This window comes from Balaenoptera borealis (assembly GCF_965194805.1).
Source record: "Balaenoptera borealis genome assembly, chromosome: 2".
NCBI classification, from domain to species: Eukaryota; Metazoa; Chordata; class Mammalia; order Artiodactyla; family Balaenopteridae; genus Balaenoptera; species Balaenoptera borealis.
In genome coordinates this window covers 57,568,518-57,591,141 of record NC_138867.1, presented here as the reverse complement: position 1 = coordinate 57,591,141, position 22,624 = coordinate 57,568,518, and the positions used below count along the sequence as shown (strand labels likewise).

Below are 22,624 nucleotides of genomic sequence, written 5' to 3'. Positions count from 1 at the left end.
GAATTCTGTTTTTATTAGGAAAACCCAGAAAGAGTGCTATCCTTGATACAGATTCTCAGGTCACAGAATTCAGCTCCTCTGGCATTTAAACTGGCCTAGGATATGTGGACCACCACAAAAAGACAGAATGTCACAGCACCTTAGTTTTCCAAGGATTACTCTTAAAAGATTTTGCATTAACTATCTCCACTCCCACAGACTCAGAGCCAGAAAAGTCTGATGTTTTCCTTCTATCTCATTTACCATACTGCACTGATTCTAAAACACACATTTTGTTCACATTTTAACACCCCTAAAATCAGGAAGCATTTTACAGTTTATAGCATCTTTTCATCTCTGTCACCAGGGGGCAGTCGCGACATAGCTGTCTGCCTCTGGGTGCACAGCACAAATGTCTAACTGTGGTCACTTCAATGGTGCTATATGCATTGCTGGAACTACCTGCATGCAGTTTAACGTGAATTTTCAAATGTTTTCAAAAACTACACAAGCCTTAAACAACAAGGTCCTACTGTATAGCACAGGGAACTATATTTAACATCCTGTAATAAATTGTAATTGAAGAGAATATGAAAAATGTATATATATGTATAACTGAATCACTTTGCTGTACAGCAGAAATTAACATGACATGTAAATCAACTATACTTCAGTAAAGTAAATTTTTTTAAAAACTACACAAGCCTTATCTTAAGGTCATTAAAAGACCCCCTTTCAACCACCAAAAACTATTCGTGTTTTTCTGTATCAATAAAGTTACTACCCAGTTTTAGAAAAACTAAGCACTCTGAATCTATCAAAACACTTAGAGCCCTTCAATTAACTTTCGTTAATCAAAGTACTTAGTTCTGGCTACCACGAATAACACAGCTGGGTTAATCCTTGTTCCATGTACAGAAATGACTAAGCCACTCCTAGCAATCCTACATGCTCCAACAGGAACCAAAGGGGATAGCAAAGACGGTGCCCTGAGAAGAAATCTGAAACAAAGATAGCAGTGAGGCAGAAAGAAAGGAAAAGACAAAAATGAGGACAAGAGTCCACTCATTATTGTCAACCTTTTTATTATCAGAAGTTCTATCAAATGAAAACTTCAAGGATTAACTTTCGAAGCAACCTGAAACACTGTCCCTTCTTCTTATCTGAAAATTACTTAGGAAATCTTATGAATTTTAAAGCCAGGATGGGGCTTCCCTGGTGGCGCAGTGGTTAAGAATCTGCCTGCCAGTGCAGGGGACATGGGTTCGAGCCCTGGTCCGGGAAGATCCCACATGCCACGGAGCAACTAAGCCCGTGCTCCACAACAAGAGAAGCCACCACAATGAGAAGCCCACGCACCGCAACAAAGAGTAGCCCCTGCTCGCTGCAACTAGAGAAAGCCCACATGCAGCAATGAAGACCCAATGCAAACAAAAATAAATAAATAAAATAAATAAATTTATTTTTAAAATAAATAAATAAATAAAAGTCAGGATGTCTATACAGGTGGCCAACAGGCACAAGAAAAGACGCTCAACATCGTTAATTATATATTAGAGAAATGCAAATCAAAACTACAATGAAGTGCCACCTCACGTCAGTCAGAATGGCCATCATTAAAAAGTCTACAAATAACAAATGCCGGAGAGGGTGTGGAGAAAAGGGAAACCTCCTACACTGTTGGTGGGAATGTAAACTGGTGCAGCCACTATGGAAAACAGCGTGGAGGTTCCTCAAAAAACTAAAAATAGAGTTGCCATATGATCCAGCAATCCCACTCCTGGGCATATATCCGGACAAAACTATAATTCAAAAAGATACACGCACCCCTATGTTCATAGCAGTACTATTCACAATGGCCAAGACATGGAAACAACCTAAATGGCCACTGACAGATGAATCGATAAAGAAGATGTGGTGTGTGTATATATATATATATATATATATATATATATATATATACACACACACACACACACACACACACACACACACACACACACACACAATGGAATACTACTCAGCCATAAAAAAGAATGAAATAATGCCATTTGCAGCAACATGGATGACCTACAGATTATCACACTAAGTGAAGTAAATCAGAAAGACAAATACCACATATTAATCTAAAATATGATAAAAACGAACTTATCTACGAAGAGAAACAGACTCCCAGACACAGAGAATAGACTTGTGGTTGCCGAGGGAGGAGGGGGTTGGAGAGGAATGGGTTGGGAGTTTGGGATTAGCAGATACAAACTATTACATATAGGATGTACATATAGGATAAACAATAAGGTCCTATTGTATAGCACAGGGAACTATATTTAATATCCTGTGATAAACCATAATGGAAAAGAATATGAAAAAGAATGTGTGTATATATACACATATATATATATATGCGTGAATGACTGCTATACAGCAGAAATTAACACAACATTGTAAATCAACAATACTTCCATAATATAATTTTTTTTAAATGTGTGTTTAGAGGTATTACTGATAGGTGATTTTTTTTTCTTCTTTATACTTTTCTCTATTTTCCAAAATTTCTGTAAGTATAATATATATATTATATAACATAAGCATATATTACTTTTAAATTATATATACCTGTGTAATATCCATTTTCCTGGCATAACAGTATTAGTTCCAGGCAACACTGTGAAGAAGGCTTTGTCCTTTCCTGGCTTCCCTCCCAAGGAGCGCTGCTCAGTCCTCTCCTCCCCTTTAGAGCCCAGACCGTCAGATGATGAGAACCCGCCATCCCCAGCAGATGCTCACCTCTCTTCCCCTTTAGAGCCCAGACCGTCAGATGATGGAACCCGCCATCCCCAGCAGATGCTCACCTCTCCTCCCCTTTAGAGCCCAGACCGTCAGATGATGAGAACCCGCCATCCCCAGCAGATGCTCACTTCTCTTCCCCTTTAGAGCCCAGACCGTCAGATGATGGAACCCGCCATCCCCAGCAGATGCTCACCTCTCCTCCCCTTTAGAGCCCAGACCGTCAGATGATGGAACCCGCCATCCCCAGCAGATGCTCACCTCTCCTCCCCTTTAGAGCCCAGACCGTCAGATGATGGAACCCGCCATCCCCAGCAGATGCTCACCTCTCCTCCCCTTTAGAGCCCAGACCGTCAGATGATGGAACCCGCCATCCCCAGAAGATGCTCACCTCTCCTCCCCTTTAGAGCCCAGACCGTCAGATGATGAGAACCCGCCATCCCCAGCAGATGCTCACCTCTCCTCCCCTTTAGAGCCCAGACCGTCAGATGATAAGAACCCGCCATCCCCAGCAGATGCTCACCTCTCTTCCCCTTTAGAGCCCAGACCGTCAGATGATAAGAACCCGCCATCCCCAGCAGATGCTCACCTCTCCTCCCCTTTAGAGCCCAGACCGTCAGATGATGGAACCCGCCATCCCCAGCAGATGCTCACCTCTCTTCCCCTTTAGAGCCCAGACCGTCAGATGATAAGAACCCGCCATCCCCAGCAGATGCTCACCTCTCCTCCCCTTTAGAGCCCAGACCGTCAGATGATGGAACCCGCCATCCCCAGCAGATGCTCACCTCTCCTCCCCTTTAGAGCCCAGACCGTCAGATGATGAGAACCCGCCATCCCCAGCAGATGCTCAGTGCTGGAGGACTCTACCACCTCTTATTCAAACCCTCTAGTCTTAACATCCAAAGGGAATGATCAATTCATCAATTCTGCTCCCTAACAAAGCATACTTTCATCTCAACAAGGGTTTTGGGTCTTTTTCAGGAGACAAGACCTTATTCCAAGACGGTTTCTAGTCATCGTTCTAGTCATCATTCTGAAAAGCCTACCAGCAGGATATTTTGCCTCTCGAATCATACCCAGTAGACAAAAACTCATGTCATTTTTTAACACCATTTCCTCACACTTAGAACAGGGGTTCGAGAGCTACCTGGTCAAAAAGGATGACCAATGTCCACTACCCCTGTTTTCACAAGTCACCCTCCTACTTACACACCCCTCTCTCCCTAGAGAGAAATTCGGGTGGTCTGGGGACAGTGTAATTGACATTCTTTGCTTTTTGACTGCTTGCTTTCCTTTCCCCTTTTCCTGAAAACAGTACTGCCACCACCATGAAGTTCCAGGAGCTGCCAGCCACAGTACACTTGAGCCCTGGTGGACATGGGTCCAGGCTGGCACCATTATAGTATATCCCCCTGGATATAGTGGCTGGGCCAAAGAATGAACATGGGACCCAAGTGAACCCATCAAAGTTTTCCAAATCGAAGATGAAAGGATAACTAGATCTTTCCTTCAGATTGTAAACTGTAAGAATGTAATCCCTGACCTGCCAGCAACATGGTTCCCCACCTCACAGAGAAGCCAGAGAGAACGCAGTCCACACATACATACATATCCTGAAATGAGAGAAGATGGGCAGAGACAGTGAGTCCTGGAGGGGCTGGAGCCCCCCGGTTCATTCACCACTTCCTTTCCATGGTTTGGTTGTTGGTTTCTGGATTAAACAAGTTTGATTTGGATATTTGTGACTTAAATCCAAAGGGACTGAATACAGCCATCAACAAAATAATATTCTTCATATATTACAAATACCTAACTTAGAAGGAGCTATATGAAGTTTTTTGTTTGTTTTTTTTTTTAATTCTCCCCTGTACCATCATAGATAGAATGGGAGCAACTACTGCCATCTGAATGAGGTCTTTGCTTCAACTGGTCCCACACTGAGTTGCATATCTGTTTGTTTATGTCATGGTAACTTTTACAGGATTTAATTGATTTTGATCCTAAACTACTATAGTACAAAAGACAGAGACCAAGATATTCCAAATGGATTTAATTTCTGGTCTTTTCAATTAATTTTGATTAATCTATTAAGTCAAAAGAAGACAGCAATGTGTGCTTGGAATGAATAATGCCTATAATTCATAGACCCACTCCTAAGTCTCAAGTTATGAATGAGGTACTTAAAATTTACAAGAGGGATTAAATAACTGGACCAAAGTTGCTTAATTATTAGAGTAACCAGTCCAGCCTTCCACCCTCAAAATTCTACAAAGAACCAAAATACTGAGCTTATTTCTTCCCTAACACCTACACAAGTGAATATACAACTTTGGATGGTCTTTCTGTTCATCTGCCATTAATTAATTACCTTGCCTCCATCCTTAAAGTCCTCAGAGGAAAAAAATATAAAAAACATTTTTATTTAAACTAAAGAGAAATCTATCAAGGTTTTGCTAAATTATTTCACTAATGACTTCTACTGAAAGTCTGTCCTCTGAGTGTGATAAGATCATACCCAGGAATGAAACAATACCCTTAAACCACAGGTTTACAGATAAAATAGATTCTTTATGAGGACACTGGGGAGAATTCTTTTTAAATGAAGGCTGTAAAATTCATATAGTTCCTTCTCAGTTAGGTACTGTAATATATTAAGACTCTTACTTTGGAAATGGCCATTAGTTTCAAGTCACATAGCCTTCTAAATTGTCATATACACCAATAAGGGCACAATAGAATGCAATGTGGTACCTGTTTATACATTAATATTTTATATTCCTCCCTATGATGCAATTTCTTCCAAGCAAAAAAATGTCTATTATGTCCACAATTTAAAAATAAAAAATAATGTCAATTTACAAAGTTTTTAGGATATCTCATTTATTTAATTAGCAATAAACCCATATAGAAATTATTTCCAAATTACATGACACAGCAGAAAATGCACAATTACGCAAAAGGTAGTATGTAGTATGAATATGACTAATGGACAGAAAATGTTTTAGTTGCTTCAAGTGAAACAAAAATTTCAGTGTGATGATGTAGCTGAAATAAAAACCTTAAGAAGAAATAGTTTTAAAAACTGATGAGGGAGTTCTCTGGTGGTCTAGTGGTTAGGATTCGGTGCTTTTACTGCCGTGGCCCAGGTTCAATCCCTGGTAGAGGAACTGAGGTCCCACAAGCCTCACAGCGCAGCCAAAAAAGAAACTGATGAACCTGAATTTCTACTTTCCCCCAAATAATGGCAGTGCTATAAGAGCAGAAAAACTGTCCAAGTAATAGGAAAAAATAAGATGTCTGCATGCCAACAAATGCAGTTTTTTTTTAAATTAAAGTATAGTTGATTTACATTACTGTGTTAGTTTCAGGTGTACAGCAAAGTGATTCAGTTTTATATTTTTTTTTTCAGATTATTTTCCATTATCAGTTATCACAAGATAGTGAATATTGTTCCCTGTGTTATGCAGTAAATCCTTGTTGCTTATCTATTTTACGTATAGTAATTTGTATCTGTTAATCCCATACTCCTAATTTATCTCTCCCCCCTTCCCTTTCCCCTTTGATAACCACAAGTTTGTTTCCTATGTGTGTCTGTTTCTGTTTTGTATATAGATTCATCTGCATTATTTTTTAGATTCCACATATAAGTGATATCATATAATATTTGTCTTTCTCTTCCTGACTTACTTCCCTTAGTATGATATTCTCTAGGTCCATCCATGTTGCTACAAATGGCAATATTCCATTCTTTTTTATGGCTGAGTATATACCCATATATTTATGTGGATATATATACCACATCTTAAACCAATCGCCTCTTGATGGGCATTTGGGTTGTTTCCATGTCTTGGCTCTTGTAAATAGTGCTGCTATGAACACTGGGGTGCACTGTATCTTTTTGAATTACAGTTTTCATCTTTTCCAGATATATGCCTAGGAGTGGAACTGCTGGATCATATGGTAGCTCTCTTTTTAGTTTTTTAAGGACCTCCATACTGTGTTCCATAGTGGCTGCCCCAATTTACATTCCCACCAACAGCAAATGCACAGTCTTGAAAAGTCAAAAGCTTGATGCTACTAGTTTTTCCTAAAATGAATAATTACAAGGGACATCTTAATTAAAAGCATAAACTGAAGAATAAATGAGTGCTTACCCAGTCTGATGTTCTGTGCTCGTTCACGGAGTTGATTTACTAGTGCTTTCATCTGCTCATAGTTTTCCTAAAACAAAAGCAAAGAAAAAGAGGGAGAGTATTATAGGAAAGCAATGATTTTTTTTACCATAATAAGGGTTAAGGAGAACAGCATTACATGCCAACCCCATGTGGCCTCCACACTGGGCCACTTTGCCACCCGTGTGGCCTCCGTGCTGGGCCAACTCCAACGTGTAAAAAAGATTAATTCGTGCCTTTCTGTCTTTGCTCAAGCTCTTCTGCACTACTACCACCCTCTCTGGTCCATCTATCCAAATCTCACCCCCTTTTTAAAGCCTAACTGATGTTCCATCTCATCTCCAACACAATTTCTGGCTACTCCCACTCATTTTAACAACTTCCTTCCTTACACATCTACAGAACTTAACTGATCTCTAGTTTTGTTTTCTTTTGTCAATGAATATAAGCCCTTTGATGGTTAGAATGCCATCTTATTTTTTCTGTCCCGTCAACCACTATCGTGAGGAGATTCCAACCAATGCAGAAATACTTGTTTTACACTTACTGACAAATTACACTTAAAAACAAAGTCCAGGGGGAAAATGGATTCTATTTTATGTTTAAAAAGGAACAAGGGGGAATTCCCAGGTGGTCCAGTGGTTAGGATTCCGGGCTTTCACTGTCAATGGCATGGGTTCAATCCCTGGTTGGGGAACTAGGATCCCACAAGCCACACGGCAGGGCCAAAAAATTAAAAAATAAAATAATCCCAGCCTCCTTTTTCAGACAAGTGTGGCCATGTGACTAAACGTTAACCAATGAGATATAAGCAGAAGTTGTTAGGTATGACTTCTAGAAAGGCTCCTTTAAAAAAAGGACAAGAAGGTGAGGGTGTCCTTTTACCTATTCACCCTTTCTCCTCCTTTGCACCTGGAACTCAGACATAATAGCTGGAGCTTAAGCAGCCATCTTAGACCATAAGGTAAACTGTACTACTTATTTTAAATTCTTCCTTCCCTCCCATCCTAGCCAAGGTTCACTGTGAGATTATACTTCCCTACCCCACAGTCTCTGAATCTGTCCATATTACTTGCTTTGATGAGTGGAATGTGGGCAAAGGTGACAGTGTACCAATTGCAAGAAGAGGCTTTAAGAAGGACAAAGTGTTTCCATGCTCTCCTCTTGTGCCCCAGCCTTCCATTATGAGAGGAGCATCCCACAGCAGCCACTGCCCCTTCATTCTGGGTCCTGGAATAAGAAACAAGTAGAGCAGACCTGAATCTACTACAGTCCTAGAGCAGAACTGCCACAACCAACCCATAGATCCAAGCACAAAAAATAAATACTTGTTCTTTTGAACACTGAGATCTTGGCATTGGTTGCTACTCAGCATTACTGAAGCAAAATCTGGCTAATATAGTAATTAGTCCAAGGTCACTCAGCTAACAAGTAGTAGAATTAGGATTTAAACCAAAATCCACCAACTCCAGAAACTCGCTCTTAAAGCAACATGCTACAATGTCTCTTCTGCCCACTGAAAGGGCCACTGTTGACACTTTAGCACATTTCCACCAGGTCTTTTTCCCCCTCAGGAAATATGTTGCTTGTTAGCTTTTAAACATACCTGAAATACTAAGCCAGTGCTTTTTCCACCATAGCACAGCTACTTCCCTATTCTAATTACTGGCGCACAGACTGAACCAGAACATACAACATTTTACACAGAGAAAGAAGTTATAATCTCAGGCTCACACTCCCTAAGCCCTAGCTAGCAGCCGCCGTCAAGTACATCAGCCACGACGTGACTTCAAAAAATGGCAGAGCAGGAAGCTCCAGGCCCTTATTCCCCCACAGAGACATCACAAAACAACCCCAAACTGGCTAAAGTAACCTTACAGGAGCTCTGGAAAACACTCAGAGGTCTACAGCAACCAAGAGAACACCCAGCCGAGAAGCCATATTCAAAATGGTGGGAAACCCATTCTCCACACTGCAGTCACACTGACTATTCTACCATGTCCATAGGATCATGCCACTTCTTTATTTAAATATCTTAGCAGACAGACTGCAAAGTGAAATCTAAATGTGGCTTCTACACATGGCTTCCCTCCTCTACCTGGCTGCATAAGCAATCCCATCTACTCCATGAATTCCCCACCCTGGCCGGGACTTCCAAGTTCTCACTCCCACTAACCACTTTCATAACTTGGTACCTATGTTCTCATAACTCCTTTAGTTTGTATAATCTTGCCTCCCATTCTCCACCCTGAACCTGGCCAGTTCTTACCCAACTCAAGATCCAACTCACTCATTGCCTCCTAACTGCAACCACCTTTTTTAAGCTTTAGACATCACTCATCACAATGCATTGCTTTCTTGTCGTCTCCCCCACAAAATTATGATTCCATTCCTACACATCTATTCCAAATACCTAAAATAGTGGTTAGACCACAGTAGCCACTTAAAGTTTCTGAATTAAACATTCTCTCCTGATCCCAGGACATCTAAAGACTTTTGGAAGTCTCCCATTGGATACTGTTTCTGCCTCAGCCTGCTGATTTCCTTTCAACCTCCTTGTTTTCCCAAAGGCAGGAATTATTTAAAATGTATTCTCTGAGGGACCTTCCTGGCGGTCCAGTAGTTAAGACTCTGAGCTTCCAATGCAGGGGGTGCGGGTTCGATCCCTGGTCGGGGAACTAAGATCCCACCTGCCGCAGCGGCGCGGCCAGAAAAAGTCTTCTCTGAAAGTTATTTGCACAATTTAAATGTTATCTGTACAGGCTTAGAAACCATGGGACAGACTGAAAATTTCCAGCTCTGATATTTCACAAACCAGGAGTTGTTTTTTTAACGCCGTGATACCTCCCAATTCCAAGAAAAGCCATTTAAAGATAAATATTTCTCTATTAACATAACCAACCATTTCAAGTCTGATAGGCACAACCCAGGGTCAGCTGTGCTAGACCAGTTGTTCCCAAAGCTGGCTGCCACCAAGGCCCTGCCCTCCCCTCTCACCAACTTCATTAACAATGCAAACACCAAGACCCCACCCCAGAGACGGAAAAGGTCCAGGGTGAGGCTAAGGCAGCCGTATATTCAACAAGCTCCCAGGTGACTGCTAAACCAGAGAGCCACTGGTTTTGAGAACCACTGATTTTAAAGATACAAAGTATAGTGCCAGTGCTAAAAGTGAACTAAAATGTATCTGATTTGGAATTGTTTTCTTTTTCAAACTTCACGACCCCCTGGTGCGTCCCAGAATCATGACTGGGGATCCAGAGAAAAGAGCAGCGACTGTTGAAGTGCGCCTACCCTGTACCTGCTTCCCAGTCTGGCCAACGCCTTGTGCCGTCGGTGAAGAGGAATCACTGACTCGGGCTGGGTACTCCAGGCCCGGGCCGCTCACCCGCCCTACCTGGTAGATGGCAGAGCTCGAGTCCGGTTGGGTGCCCAGCGTCGCCACAGAGTCCCCATGATAGGCGCGCGGCGCGGGGGCAGCGGCGCGGGCGCACGGCCGCAAAGCTAATCTCAGGGCGGCCCACATGGCAGCAGGCACAGAGGCAGGAAAGAGTGTGAGAGACCGGCCTGCGCCGGTCCGGAGCCGAAGCTTTCCCCTCCAACTCCCACGCTTCGGGATACAGCTCAGCCGAGGCCTTTGCAGTCCCAACCCGCCTGAAACCTCCCGGATTCTGAGGCCAGCCTCGGCACGTGCCGGCGCACGCCGCCCGTGATTGGTCAGCGCTGAGCACCACGCCCCCCGAATTCAGCGAATAAGGGACAGAGGTGCAGCCCCGCGAGGCCTGTCCCATCGCGAGCCCCGGAGCGTTGCGGTTACCGGGGTGGAGCGACCCTTTTGCGTCTTCCCAGTCTCCCGAGATGCTGAGCTTAGAAGCTGCGGCTGAGTTTCCTTGCTGTCGGCCTCCGTGCTATTTCTGTGTGCTGTTTTCTTCTTCCCCTGCTGCTAGAAAGGGTGTTCCGGGGCTTGAAAAAGCTTATCCTTATATGAGAGCTGGAAACTGAACAGGCTTATTAAGCTGCCCTAAGAAACTCTTTAAGGAGATAACCATTCATTCAACAAATATGTCTTTAATGTCCCCTATCAAGTGCTTTTCTGGAGCAGGGAATACCGTGGAGAACAGGCAAAGCGTCCTCTTTTATAAAGCGGAGAGAACATAACAAGTAAATAAAAATAAAAATTCTAATAGTGATAAATTACAACTTAGATGTACAATTATAACGTACTTCTATAACTTTGCCTATAACAAATCTGAGCTTCCTCACAATTTCTCATCCACTGGACAGTGAGGAAAAATTAATCTTATTTAGTCCACTTAAGTCTTAGATTTGAGTTAATTTTTGTATATGGTGTTAGGTAAGGGTGTGGCTTCATTCTTTTGTATGTAGATATCCAGTTTTCCCAATATCATTTGTTGTAAAGACTGTCCTTTCCCCATTGAATAGTCTTGGCACCCTTGTGAAAACTTATTTCATAAGCAATGGTTTATTTCTGGACTCTGTATTCTATTACATTGGCTGTATGTCTGTCCTTATGCCAGTACCACACAGTTTTTTGATTACTGTAGGTGTGTAGTAAGTTTTGAAATGATTAAGTGTGAGTCTTCCAGCTTTGTTCTTTTCCAAGATTTTTTGGCTATCCAGGATCCCTTGAGATTCCATATTAATTTTAGGGTGGGTTTTTGTATTTCTGCAAAAAATGCCAGGATTTTGATAGGGACTGCATTGAATCTGTTGATAATGTTGGGTAGCATTGACATCTTAACAATATTAAGTCTTCCAATCCATGAACATGGGATGTGTTTCCATTTATTTATGTCTTCTTTAATTTCTTTCAGCAGTGTTTTTTCGTTTTCATTGTGCAAGTCTTCCACCTCCTTGGTTAATTCCTATTTTATTCTTTTTGATGCTATTGTAAATGGAATTGTTTTCATAATTTCCTTTTCAGTTTGTTCATTATTAGTGTAACTGATTTTTGTGTGCTAAGTTAGTATACTGCCACTTTGCTGAATTCATTTATTCTAACAGGTTTTGTGTGTGTGTGTGTGTGTGTAATCTTTAGGGCTTTGTAATAAGTCATCTGTGAATAGAGATAATTTTACTTTTTCCTTTCCAATTTAAATGTCTTTTATTTCTCATTCTTACCTAATTGCTCCAGCTAAAACTTCTAGTACTATGTTGAATTGAAGTGGTGAAAGTGAACATCCTTGCCTTGTTCCTGGTCTTAGAGGAAAACTTTTCAGCCTTTCACCATTGAGTGTAATGTTTGCTGTGAGTTTTTCACATGTGGCTTTTTTTTTTTTTTTTTTTTTTGGCCGCATTGGGTCTCCATTGCTGTGCACGGGCTTTCTCTAGTTGTGGTGAGCGGGGGCTACTCTTTGTTGCGGTGCACAGGCTTTTCATTGTGGTGGCTTCTCTTGTTGCGGAGCACGGGCTCTAGGTGCGTGGGCTTCAGTAGTTGTGGAGAGCTGGTTTCAGTAGTTGTGGCTTGCAGGCTCTAGAGCGCAGGCTCAGTAGTTGTGGCATACAGGCTTAGTTGCTCCGTGGCCTGTGGGATCTTCCCGGACCAGGGCTTGAACCCATGTCCCCTGTGTTGGCAGGCGGATTCTTAACCACTGTGCCACCAGGGAAGTCCCTCACATGTGGCTTTTATGATGTTAAGGAGGTTTCCTTCTATTTCTAGTTTGTTGAATATTTTTATCATGAAAAAGTGTTGAATTTTGTCATCTACTTTTTCTGCATCAATTGAGATGATCATGTGAAGTTTGTTCCTTCATTCTGTTAATGTTGTGAACTACATTGATCAATTTTTTCTATGTTGTACCATCCTTGCATTTCAGGAATAAACCTCACTTGGTCATGATGTATAATCCTTTTAGTATGCCGCTGAATTCAGTTGCCAGTATTTTATTAAGGATATTTGCATCAATGTTCATAAGGGATATTGGTCTATAGTTTTGTTTTGTTTTGTTTTTGTAGCGTCTTTGTCCTTTCATGTCAGGATAATGCTGGCCTTATAGAATGAGTTAGGGAGTGTTCCCTCCTCTCCAAGTTTTTGGAAAAGTTTGAGAAAGATTGGTATTTGTTCTTCTTCAAATGTTTGGTAGAATTCACCAGTGAAGCCATCATATTCAGTGCTTTTCTTTGTGGGGATATTTTTTGGTTACTGTTTAGTCTTCTTACTAGCTATAGGTCTATACAGGTTATCTATTTCTTCGTGATGTAGTCTTGGTAGGTTTTGTTTCTAAGAATTTGTCCATTTCATCTACATAATCCAATTTGTTGGTGTTCAGTTGTTCATAGTATTCAGATTTACTTTTTACGTTTTTCTTTATTTTCATTTTTAAGGGAATACAATAATTCAACTTTTATCATGAAAATAAAGATATTTTTTACCTCCTTCTCTCAGAAATGATCCCAGAGCAACAAAGAAACGCAAAAAATAATTCATATCCCACCTTCAATTAAACTAGGGGATATATGAAGGCAATAGGCAAAAATTGGAATAATAAATTTAGCAAAATAAAGGAAGTTGAAATCTAAGTGCTTGCAGTGGAAAATACAAACAAGTAACAAGTCAATTTGCCTCTCAGAATTGGTGGTACCAGGAATTGGTGGTACCAGGTACAGAGAAATATGTGCATGGAAGTGGAGAAAGGTGGTAGAGACCAAGAAATGGTGGAACTACTTGAAAATTTGCATAAGAAGTAGTTAAAACCCCAGATTTCCACCCCCCAGTCTGTCCAGGAGATATATATTCCCTGGAGAAACTGAATCTGAAATGTTCCAAATTTAGGGACACTAGGCACTAGTGAAGTGCCAAATTGAGACCAGAGAGGTTAAGTGACAGTCTGGAGGCCAAATCAAGAGAGCCCCCTCCCCCCAAGTCTGTTTTCCCACCCAGTTCCAAAATGCTGGCTACCAGGTTTATATAGAAGGGAGTCTAGAGAAACCTTACCATTTTACAGAAAAGATCTACAAAGTGACATTTGAGGTTCTCCAGTGAAAAAGCTCCCTGGAAGATTGATCTACAGGGATTTCCCTGGGGGTCCAGTGGTTAAGACTCCCTGCTCCCAATGCAGGGGGCCCAGGTTCAATCCCAGGTCAGAGAAATAGATCCCGCATGCTGCAACTAAGACCCAGTGCAGCCATTAAAAAAACAAAAAGCAACATTTAAAAAAAAAAAAAAGAAAATTGACCTACAGTGTAACCTACAAATAGACATATCCTACCTACCCTCCAATAAGCTTGTAAAAGCTCCTAATCAGCTTTTTTAGACACTTTCTCTAACATATGCATGGATAGCCAAGGATCAATGGGCATTTGAAGAAAGCTTTCTGTTGCAGTTCCATAATGGTTAACACTCTGGATTCTGAAGAAAGCTTTCAATATGAAAAAAAAACAAAGAAATTTTAAAAAGGAAAAGAAAAAGACACACACTACCACACCAAGAAAACAAAAACAAAAAAAACTCCAAAGAAACCATCAGTGCAAGGAACAGAAGAAAATATAACATCCTTGGAGAAATGAAAATATATTGCATCCATCAAAGACCAGGATTATGAAAAAATTTTAAAAAGCTTTTGAAAAAAATATAAAATCAAGAATTCCTTGGGTAGGGGACTTCCCTGGTGGTCCAGTGGTTAAGAAAGAGCCTTCCAATGCAGGGGATGTAGGTTCAATCCCTGGTTGGGGAACTAAGATCCCACATGCCACGGGGCAACTAAGCCCGTGTGCCGCAACTAAGGAGCTTGTGTGCCACAACTATAGAGACTGTGCGCTCTAGAGCCCGCATGCCACAACTAGAGAGAAGACCGTGTGCTGCAACGAAGAACCCCATGTGCCGCAACGAAAATCACGTGTGCCGCAACTAAGACCCAACACAGCCAAATAAATAAATAAATAAAAAAGAATTCCTTGTCTAGAAAATGTAACAAAAGCTAGAGGTTACAGAGTTTAATTAGCCATTTAATGAGAAAGTTCTTTTTCTTTTATTGGCTGTGCCAACCGGCATGCGGAATCTTAGTTTCCCAACCAATGATTGAACCCGTGCCCCTTGCAGTGGAAGCAGGGAGTCCTAACCACTGGACTGCCAGGGAATTTACTAGGGAGAAATTATTGAAAGGATGGGAAAACAGATGTTCTAAGGAGATAAGATACTCTACTAGCCTTTAAATTTATTAAATAAATGAGAGGTTAGCAAATATTTCCCATTGGCATTACATTTTATACTTTTTTTTATTTTTTTTTTATTTTTTTTTATTTTATTTTTTTTTTAAAGACTATTTTTCGAGGGGATGATTTTTTTTTTTATAGCTACTTTATTATTTATTTATTTATTTATTTATTTTTGGCTGTGTTTGGGTCTTCGGTTCGTGCGAAGGCTTTCTCTAGTTGCGGCAAGCGGGGGCCACTCTTCATCGCGGTGCGGGGACCGCTCTTCATTGCGGTGCGCAGGCCTTTTCACTATCGCGGCCCCTCCCGTTGCGGGGCACAGGCTCCAGACGCGCAGGCTCAGTAGTTGTGGCTCACGGGTCCAGCTGCTCCGTGGCATGTGGGATCTTCCCAGACCAGGGCTCGAACCCGTGTCCCCTGCATTGGCAGGCAGATTCTCAACCACTGCGCCACCAGGGAAGCCCCTATACTTATTTAATGTTATAGTTACTTAAAATTTTACTTGTTTATATTTATCCTGTTTATCTTATCATTATAATTCAGTTTCTAAGTCTGTGTGCTAAGAACAAAGAGCATTCCTATAATACTTAAAAAAAAAAGTCTTGCCTTAATAGCTCCAAGGGCTAGACTGTGAGAGGATGTTAGAGAAAGTACATTTGTGGACTTCCCTGGTGGCACAGTGGTTAAGAATCCGCCTGCCAATGCGGGGAACGCAGGTTCGAGCCCTGGTCCGGGAAGATGGTACATGCTGCGGAGCAACTAAGCCCGCAGGCCACAACTACTGAAGCCCGTGCTCCACAATAAGAGAAGCTGCCACAATGAGAAGCACGCACACAGCAACAAAGAGTAGCCCCCGCTCGCTGCAACTACAGAAAGCTGCATGCAGCAACGAAGACCCAATGCAACCAAAAATAAATTAATTTAAAAAAAAAAGAAAGTACATTTGTTAAAATCTTTTTTTTTTTTTTTTGGCCATGCCGCACGACCTCGGCAGTGAAAGCGTGTGGAGTCCTAACCACTGGACTGCCAGGGAATTCCCCATTTGTTAAAATCTTAACTGCAATACAAAAATCAGCTGTTTTTCTATGTTCCAGCAATAAACATACAAATGAAAATAAGCATTTAAAAACCACCATTTATAAAGGCATCAGAGAACATCAAGTGCTTAAAAAATAAATCTAAGAAAAGATGTGCCTCTCCTAGGCATTTACACAAGAGAAATAAAAACATGTCTTCAAAAAGATTTGTACAACAATATTTATAGTATCTTTATTCGAAAGAGCCAAAATTCGGAAACAATCAGTAGGAAAATAGATAGCAATTATGGTATATTCATATGTGGTATACGGATAAAATGGAATACAACTTAGCAACAAGGAACTACTAACACTCTACAAAAATGGATGAATCCCAAAAATGTGTTGAGCAAAAGTAAACAGATACAAAAGTATACATAATATAAAGTTCATATACTGCATATATATATAAAGCTCAAGATCAGGCAAAACTGACCTGTGGGTGGCAGTGGGGAAAGGGCTTAAAGGAACTTTCTGGGATGATGGAAATGTTGTCTATTTGTCTTGTGGGGTGGTACACAGGTGTATACATTGTCAGTAATCAAACTAAAAGCTTAAGATCTGTGTACTTTTTTAAATGTAAATTATGCCTTAAAAACGTTCATTGCAGAAAACTGTGCTGATTCAAAATTATGAACTAAGTCAAAGGATGATTCACATTCTGTGACTTTGATTCTGCACATTTGTTAATCAGAAGTATCAAGATTCTTAGCCTTCTCTCTACGGCTTTTGTGACTAACAAAGTTACTTCTAAAAAGGAATTGACACTTGATTTTTCTCCAGTTGTAGAAGTAAAAATTGAGAAAATCTCCCCCTGCAAAAAAAGGGGGGAACAAAAAAATAAGGAGAGAGAGAAGGGGATGGAGAAATGGAAAATAGCAGAGAAAAGATAACTTAGGGAACAAGTAAAGGAGATTAAAAAATCTGATTAATAGGAATTCCAGATATCAGAACAGTGAAAATGAAAGAGAGAAATTATCAAAGGAATAATGCAAGAACATTTCCCAGAAAGGAAGGAAATGAGTTTCCATATTTTAAAAGGCCCATGACATGCCCAGGAGCATGAATGTAGGGGCAGGAAAGGGTGGGTGCACATTACTGAGCAGAATACCAGGGTCAAAGAATACGTAAATAGAAGGCCACATTCGAAGGATAGAGAATCAGAATGGCAAAAGATTTTTAAACACTGAAAACTAGAATATAACCAGAGCATGACTTTGAAATGAAGTGGAAGTTATTTTCAAATTATTCAAGAATTCTATTCAGAGCCCAACTAAGTGAGAGAGTAGAATAAAGAACTCTCAGACATGTAAAGTCTCAAGTTATGTTATCATCCATGCACCCTTTTGCAGTAAACAGTGGAAGATGTGCTTCTCCTCAAGAAAGACAATGACATTGGCTCCAGAATAGGGAATCCAAACCAGAAAAGATGGGTAGGGAATTCACAGAGAAGTCCCAGTATGGCAGCTGCACTGCACATGGAGACCTGTGAAGCCTCAGTCCAGATTAAAGCAGGAAGGAAGAGCTCCATAAAGTTTTCCAGGAAAAAAAAGAGAGAAGGAAACAGTTCATCTGACAGCTTGACCATGTGAAAAGTATAAACAGAGCATTTATAACTAAGTATAAACAGACTTGCCAGAGGGTGTTGAAAGTTAAGCCACAGGTTCAAAAACAAACCCAAAGCAAATGAAAAAGTGAAACAATTCTTAACTCCAAGAAAAACAAAAAGTCGTACCAGAAAGGAAATGTCGTCTTAGTTCATTAGGTGGTACAGCAGTGAAAAATTACAATTAAAACAGTACAAATACTGAATATGGATTAACCCCAAATTGTGATTAACATTGGGAGAAAGCAGGAAAAGAGTGAGAATTGTAAGAAAGTAAAATCCTTATATACCATAATAAAAGGTCAACTGACCATGTAAAAAGTCCAGGTTTACAGTATATCCATAACTAAACTTTCCCACTTGTCTTTCTCTACAGAGAAAAAAAAGTGGGAAGAAAAAAGAGTAAAAGAGATTGAGTTCTTTTATCCAAAAATTCATTGCAAAAGGAGCAAATAAACAAAAAAGTAAGCAACTCTTCACATGTCCCAAATGTGGGGGAAAGTCTATTTTTATTCTTACAAAATCAAAATAATATCCTTCAGAGCATGCACATAAGAAAAAATTAATTCTCCCAAATATACTATACTCTCGTGGAAGGAGGGAAGGAAGGAAGGGTAAGCTGTACTTACAAAACTATTTTTTGCTCACTAACACATTAATATCTTTATTAAGTCATTTGAAAAAAGAGGACACAACAGAAATAATATAAAATAACTTTTATTTACATAATTTACATCTATAGAATATAACTGCTTTCTTTAGAACAAGAAAATTTACAACGACAGATATTGCTTTTTGTCAAAGACTTCTTCAAGCAAGATAGTATACATGGTCACTTCTATTTCAAAAAACATGGTGGTAAACAGTGGATATTCATATTTTTATCTGTGCCTCAATCATTTACCAACAATTAGGCTTTGAAGCCATCATGTTGATCACTTGCTAAGACGTAAGTGTTCAGGAGGAAAAGTCAAGAAAAAAATAAAGACCTTTAAACATATCTCTTTTAAGATTTATAAAATACAAATTCTTCACAACATCATCTTTACATGAGTCACATTAAACACAGGTATGAACAAGTCTGTCCACCTTGTAAGGTAAATACACTGACTAAGTTTCTTTTTCCAAGAGTAGTTTTAAGGATATCATAGTAGGATAATTTAGTTGTCTGACTTGATTCTCTAACACAATGAATGCCCAAAGATAAAATTATCCTTTATACAGTAAGAAGTTACATCTTCCATAAAATTAACTCATTGTAGATGAACAAGAGACAGATGTTAACAAAGTTAAAATGTAACATTGAACAAGGGATAAAATAATAGTTTAGCTATGACAACCTAACACCCAAACTAACATGAACTAAATGAAAGAAGCCTTTTCAGAATACGAGATTTTTAAAATTTATAAAAACAGGGCATTAAAATGGCAATGCGATTTGCTACCATGATTTCTATGACATATTAATCCCGTGAAATAAATAACTGCATATCTATAGAGAATTTCCTTAGAGATCCTCCTTTATGACAAAAAAGTTTAAACTGCAAATTTCACTATAAAGCAATGAATAAGAAATGCTCTAATATCAACTGTTTTCATAAATTAGGATTACTGTTATACTTGCCAAGCCAAATCCAACTTTACTAATGAACTTGAAAACTAGCCACCATTTTTTTCAAATTACAAACGTAATTAGACATTAAAATATCTTCCCAACTGAAATACTGATTTCATAATGCAATCAAGGGTTGAAGGGTCAGGCAGAACTCATAACTCCAGTGACAAATATCTCATAGGTAATGACATCAGCACCTTAAGGTAAGAAAACTACTGTCTAATGTATGGGTCAAACTAAAAACCCAACCCATCCATGTCCATCATTTAAGTATTGCCTGTAGCTGTTTTCATACTGAAATGGCAGAGTTGACTAGTTACCACAGAGGGCATCTGGCCCACAAACTCGAAAATATTTTCCAGAAAATGTTTCTGACTCCTGATCTAATGTATTATCAACCCAGAAGGCTTTTCAAATAAAAGAATAAATCTGTTCTTTCAGAAGTTTAATTTGAACCACCAAAGATTTGCTTGGGTGGGTAACAGAATTACCTATGTAAATCACAAAATCTCAAAATTAAAACCAACCCTTAAATTCATATTGAAGATAATCACTGACTTAATAAAGTCTTATCTTATTTTCTGTTTTTAACATCACAATTATGTTCTGTGCATAAAGGTCTAAGTACTTAGTTCCTTATGGAGAATTTAATGGGGGAAAAAAAACTACCAAGAAATTGTTTTTTAAAGAAGGAATGTGTGTATGTGAGCATATGTGTGTGTAATGGAGACAGAGTTTTGTATGGAAATTTGCCTCATAAATAAAGTTAAGGGTTTTTTTCCCCATACAAATCCTGAGATTATCCAAGAAATAAGAAAAACAAAAAATTCACAGTACAAAGTCAATATACTAAACTATGAGAAAAAAATGTATTCAAAATGTATATACTAGCCAAACAATTTAGTTTTATCACTTTAAATACCTTTAAAATTAAAGAGGGAAAGGAGACAAACATGAATTTGTTAATGATTTCTTTACCCATAATCTCAGGGGTAAAAATAATTAAAACTGAATATTCTTTTAAATAAAAAATTTAAAAATAAATAAGCTTTTTGATGTTTTATCTTTATAAATAGTAAGTTTAAATACTAGTTCTTCAATTAGGACTAATGTTACATCAACACGAATTAGAAAAATACACATTTTTCAGTCAAATAGCTGATAATAGAAAAGTTTTTAACATTTACCATACTAAAGTGGAGTTTCACAATTTCCTTTCACACACTTCGAGGCAACTGAAAAGGCCCTCACCATCCAAAAAAACAAAAAAACCCTAAACAAACAGAGAAAAACCTTCACAAAAGGTTTGCTAAATGTTAACTACAATCCATCTCCAAATACGTCGGCACTGTGATTTATACAGAGACATTTATCCACAACATTCCAAGATGTCCATGTGTGTTCAACACAGGAAGAGTCAAAATGTAAACAAGAGCTGTTATTTCTGTCTGAGAAAGCAGTCTTAATTGCTTGGTATTTCCAAAATGCTGAATCAATCAGAACGAAAGGAACCTCAGCAATGTTTTTCACTGATTATAAAAGCTTCAAATCAAGCCTATTAAATATTCAAAATCAACCTAAAGAAAAATTGCCAGTGAGGCTTTTTGCTAGATACTGCTTTGTTGATATAACTGACTGTGGAAATCCTAGCCTTAGAAAAAAAAAAAGAAAAAAAAAGAAGACTTTTATTCTGTTTCATCCACTTCAATAAAGATATCACTAAAGAAATATTCAGAGACTGTCATTGGTTCCTCTTCCGGTTGCCGGTTTTGGACATCTTTACATTCTCCTTTCGGTAAGGGATGATTACAAGAAACCTAAAAAGATAATAAAAGTAAGTATGCAGTATAACATTTATATATTGATAGTGGTATTCTAAATCGAGATCTGTTTGAAAAGCAATATAGCAATAAATATTATGAGTTTTAAATATGTTTATACTCACTGACCCAATAATTTCATTTCTATGCTGTTATATTAAGGAAATAATCCTAAACATAGTAAGAGATAACCTTTGTAGCATTCGTTATAATAATAAAATTAAAATCAACAAATATACAACACTAAACATGATTAGGTTAACTGTAGTTTACACATGATTACTTTACCTTAATTTCTGTGAAAAAAAATAATATTGAAAAACATAACATTATTAAATCGATAATGAAAACATTTTAATGACCAGAATAGAAGGACCCATGAAACAGAACAGTACGTAAGGAAATATAAGAAATTAAAGCAATCCTATCAAAAATTAGCATACTTATAAATCTAGAAAAAATGAAGACAGCATGGTATTGGCAAAGGAACAGACATACATATCAATGAAACAGAAGACTAGAAATATCCCTGACACATATGGATGGAAATTTAGTATCTGATAAAAGTGATATCTCCAAAAAAATTTGAGAAATTTGGATGATCCAATAAATAATGTTGGACAACTGTATAACTATCTCACAAAAAGGAAAAGTCAAACCTATACTTCACCAATATATAATAAATTCTAGATGAATCAATAAACTTAAATGTAAAAACATTTTTTAAAAATCTACTATAAAATACCATGGGAAAATGTTTTTATAATCCTAGAGTTGGGGAGAGAGAGTGTGAAGCAATGACATGAAAGCCAGAAGCCATAAAAGATCGATAAATTCACATATGTAAAAATAAAAAATGTCTGCATGGCACAAACCACCATACACAAAATCAAAAGATAAATGCCATAGAGGGAAAAAAATTTACAACCTGTATCACAGACATATGTGTTCATTAAGTCTATGAAGAATGTCAAAAACGAACAACATTGATAATACGCTAATGTAAGGAAAAAGGCCCTCTCATACACTGCTGATAAGAACAGAAACTTATATAATCCCTATGCAGGACAATCAGGCAGTGTCTGGCAAAAGAATAATCATTCCTTTAGACCAGCAATTCTATTTCCAGGAATTTAACCTATAAATGTGAAAAACTGTCCATTTATAAGTTAGCTGTTACCACATTGTTTGAAATAGCAAGTAAGTAGGAATAACCTAAATGCCTACCAGTGTGAGGCCAGTATCACTCTATGGTACATCCAAACAATGGAATATTATGTAGTCATTAAAAATAATGAGGGCACTTAGTCCTGAAAATAGGAAAATTTATGTCCACGCAAAAAGCTGTGTACAAAAGTTCACAGCTTTATTCATAAAAGCAAGCGCTAGATGTCCTT

The 22,624-nt window shown here is 38.7% G+C and overlaps 2 protein-coding genes across 5 annotated transcripts in view; both read right to left on the bottom strand.

The window, feature by feature from the left end:
- Positions 1 to 10,628, bottom strand: part of MCCC2 (methylcrotonyl-CoA carboxylase subunit 2) — a 63,974-nt gene extending 53,346 nt beyond the window's left edge. The window contains exons 1-2 of the mRNA XM_082373759.1: positions 10,336 to 10,628; positions 6,921 to 6,987 (exon numbers count right to left, since the gene is read on the bottom strand). Coding sequence (XP_082229885.1) covers positions 6,921 to 6,987; positions 10,336 to 10,464 — 196 coding nt within the window. The 5' untranslated portion in view covers positions 10,465 to 10,628. The remainder of the gene's footprint in view (positions 1 to 6,920; positions 6,988 to 10,335) is intronic.
- Positions 10,629 to 18,493: 7,865 nt separating this feature from the next.
- The window catches only part of BDP1 (BDP1 general transcription factor IIIB subunit), an 87,184-nt gene continuing 83,053 nt past the window's right edge, over positions 18,494 to 22,624 (bottom strand). For all 4 annotated transcript variants that reach the window (XM_082373211.1, XM_082373210.1, XM_082373213.1 and 1 more), the window contains one exon: positions 18,494 to 21,224. In XM_082373211.1, coding sequence (XP_082229337.1) covers positions 21,093 to 21,224 — 132 coding nt within the window. In that variant the 3' untranslated portion in view covers positions 18,494 to 21,092. The remainder of the gene's footprint in view (positions 21,225 to 22,624) is intronic.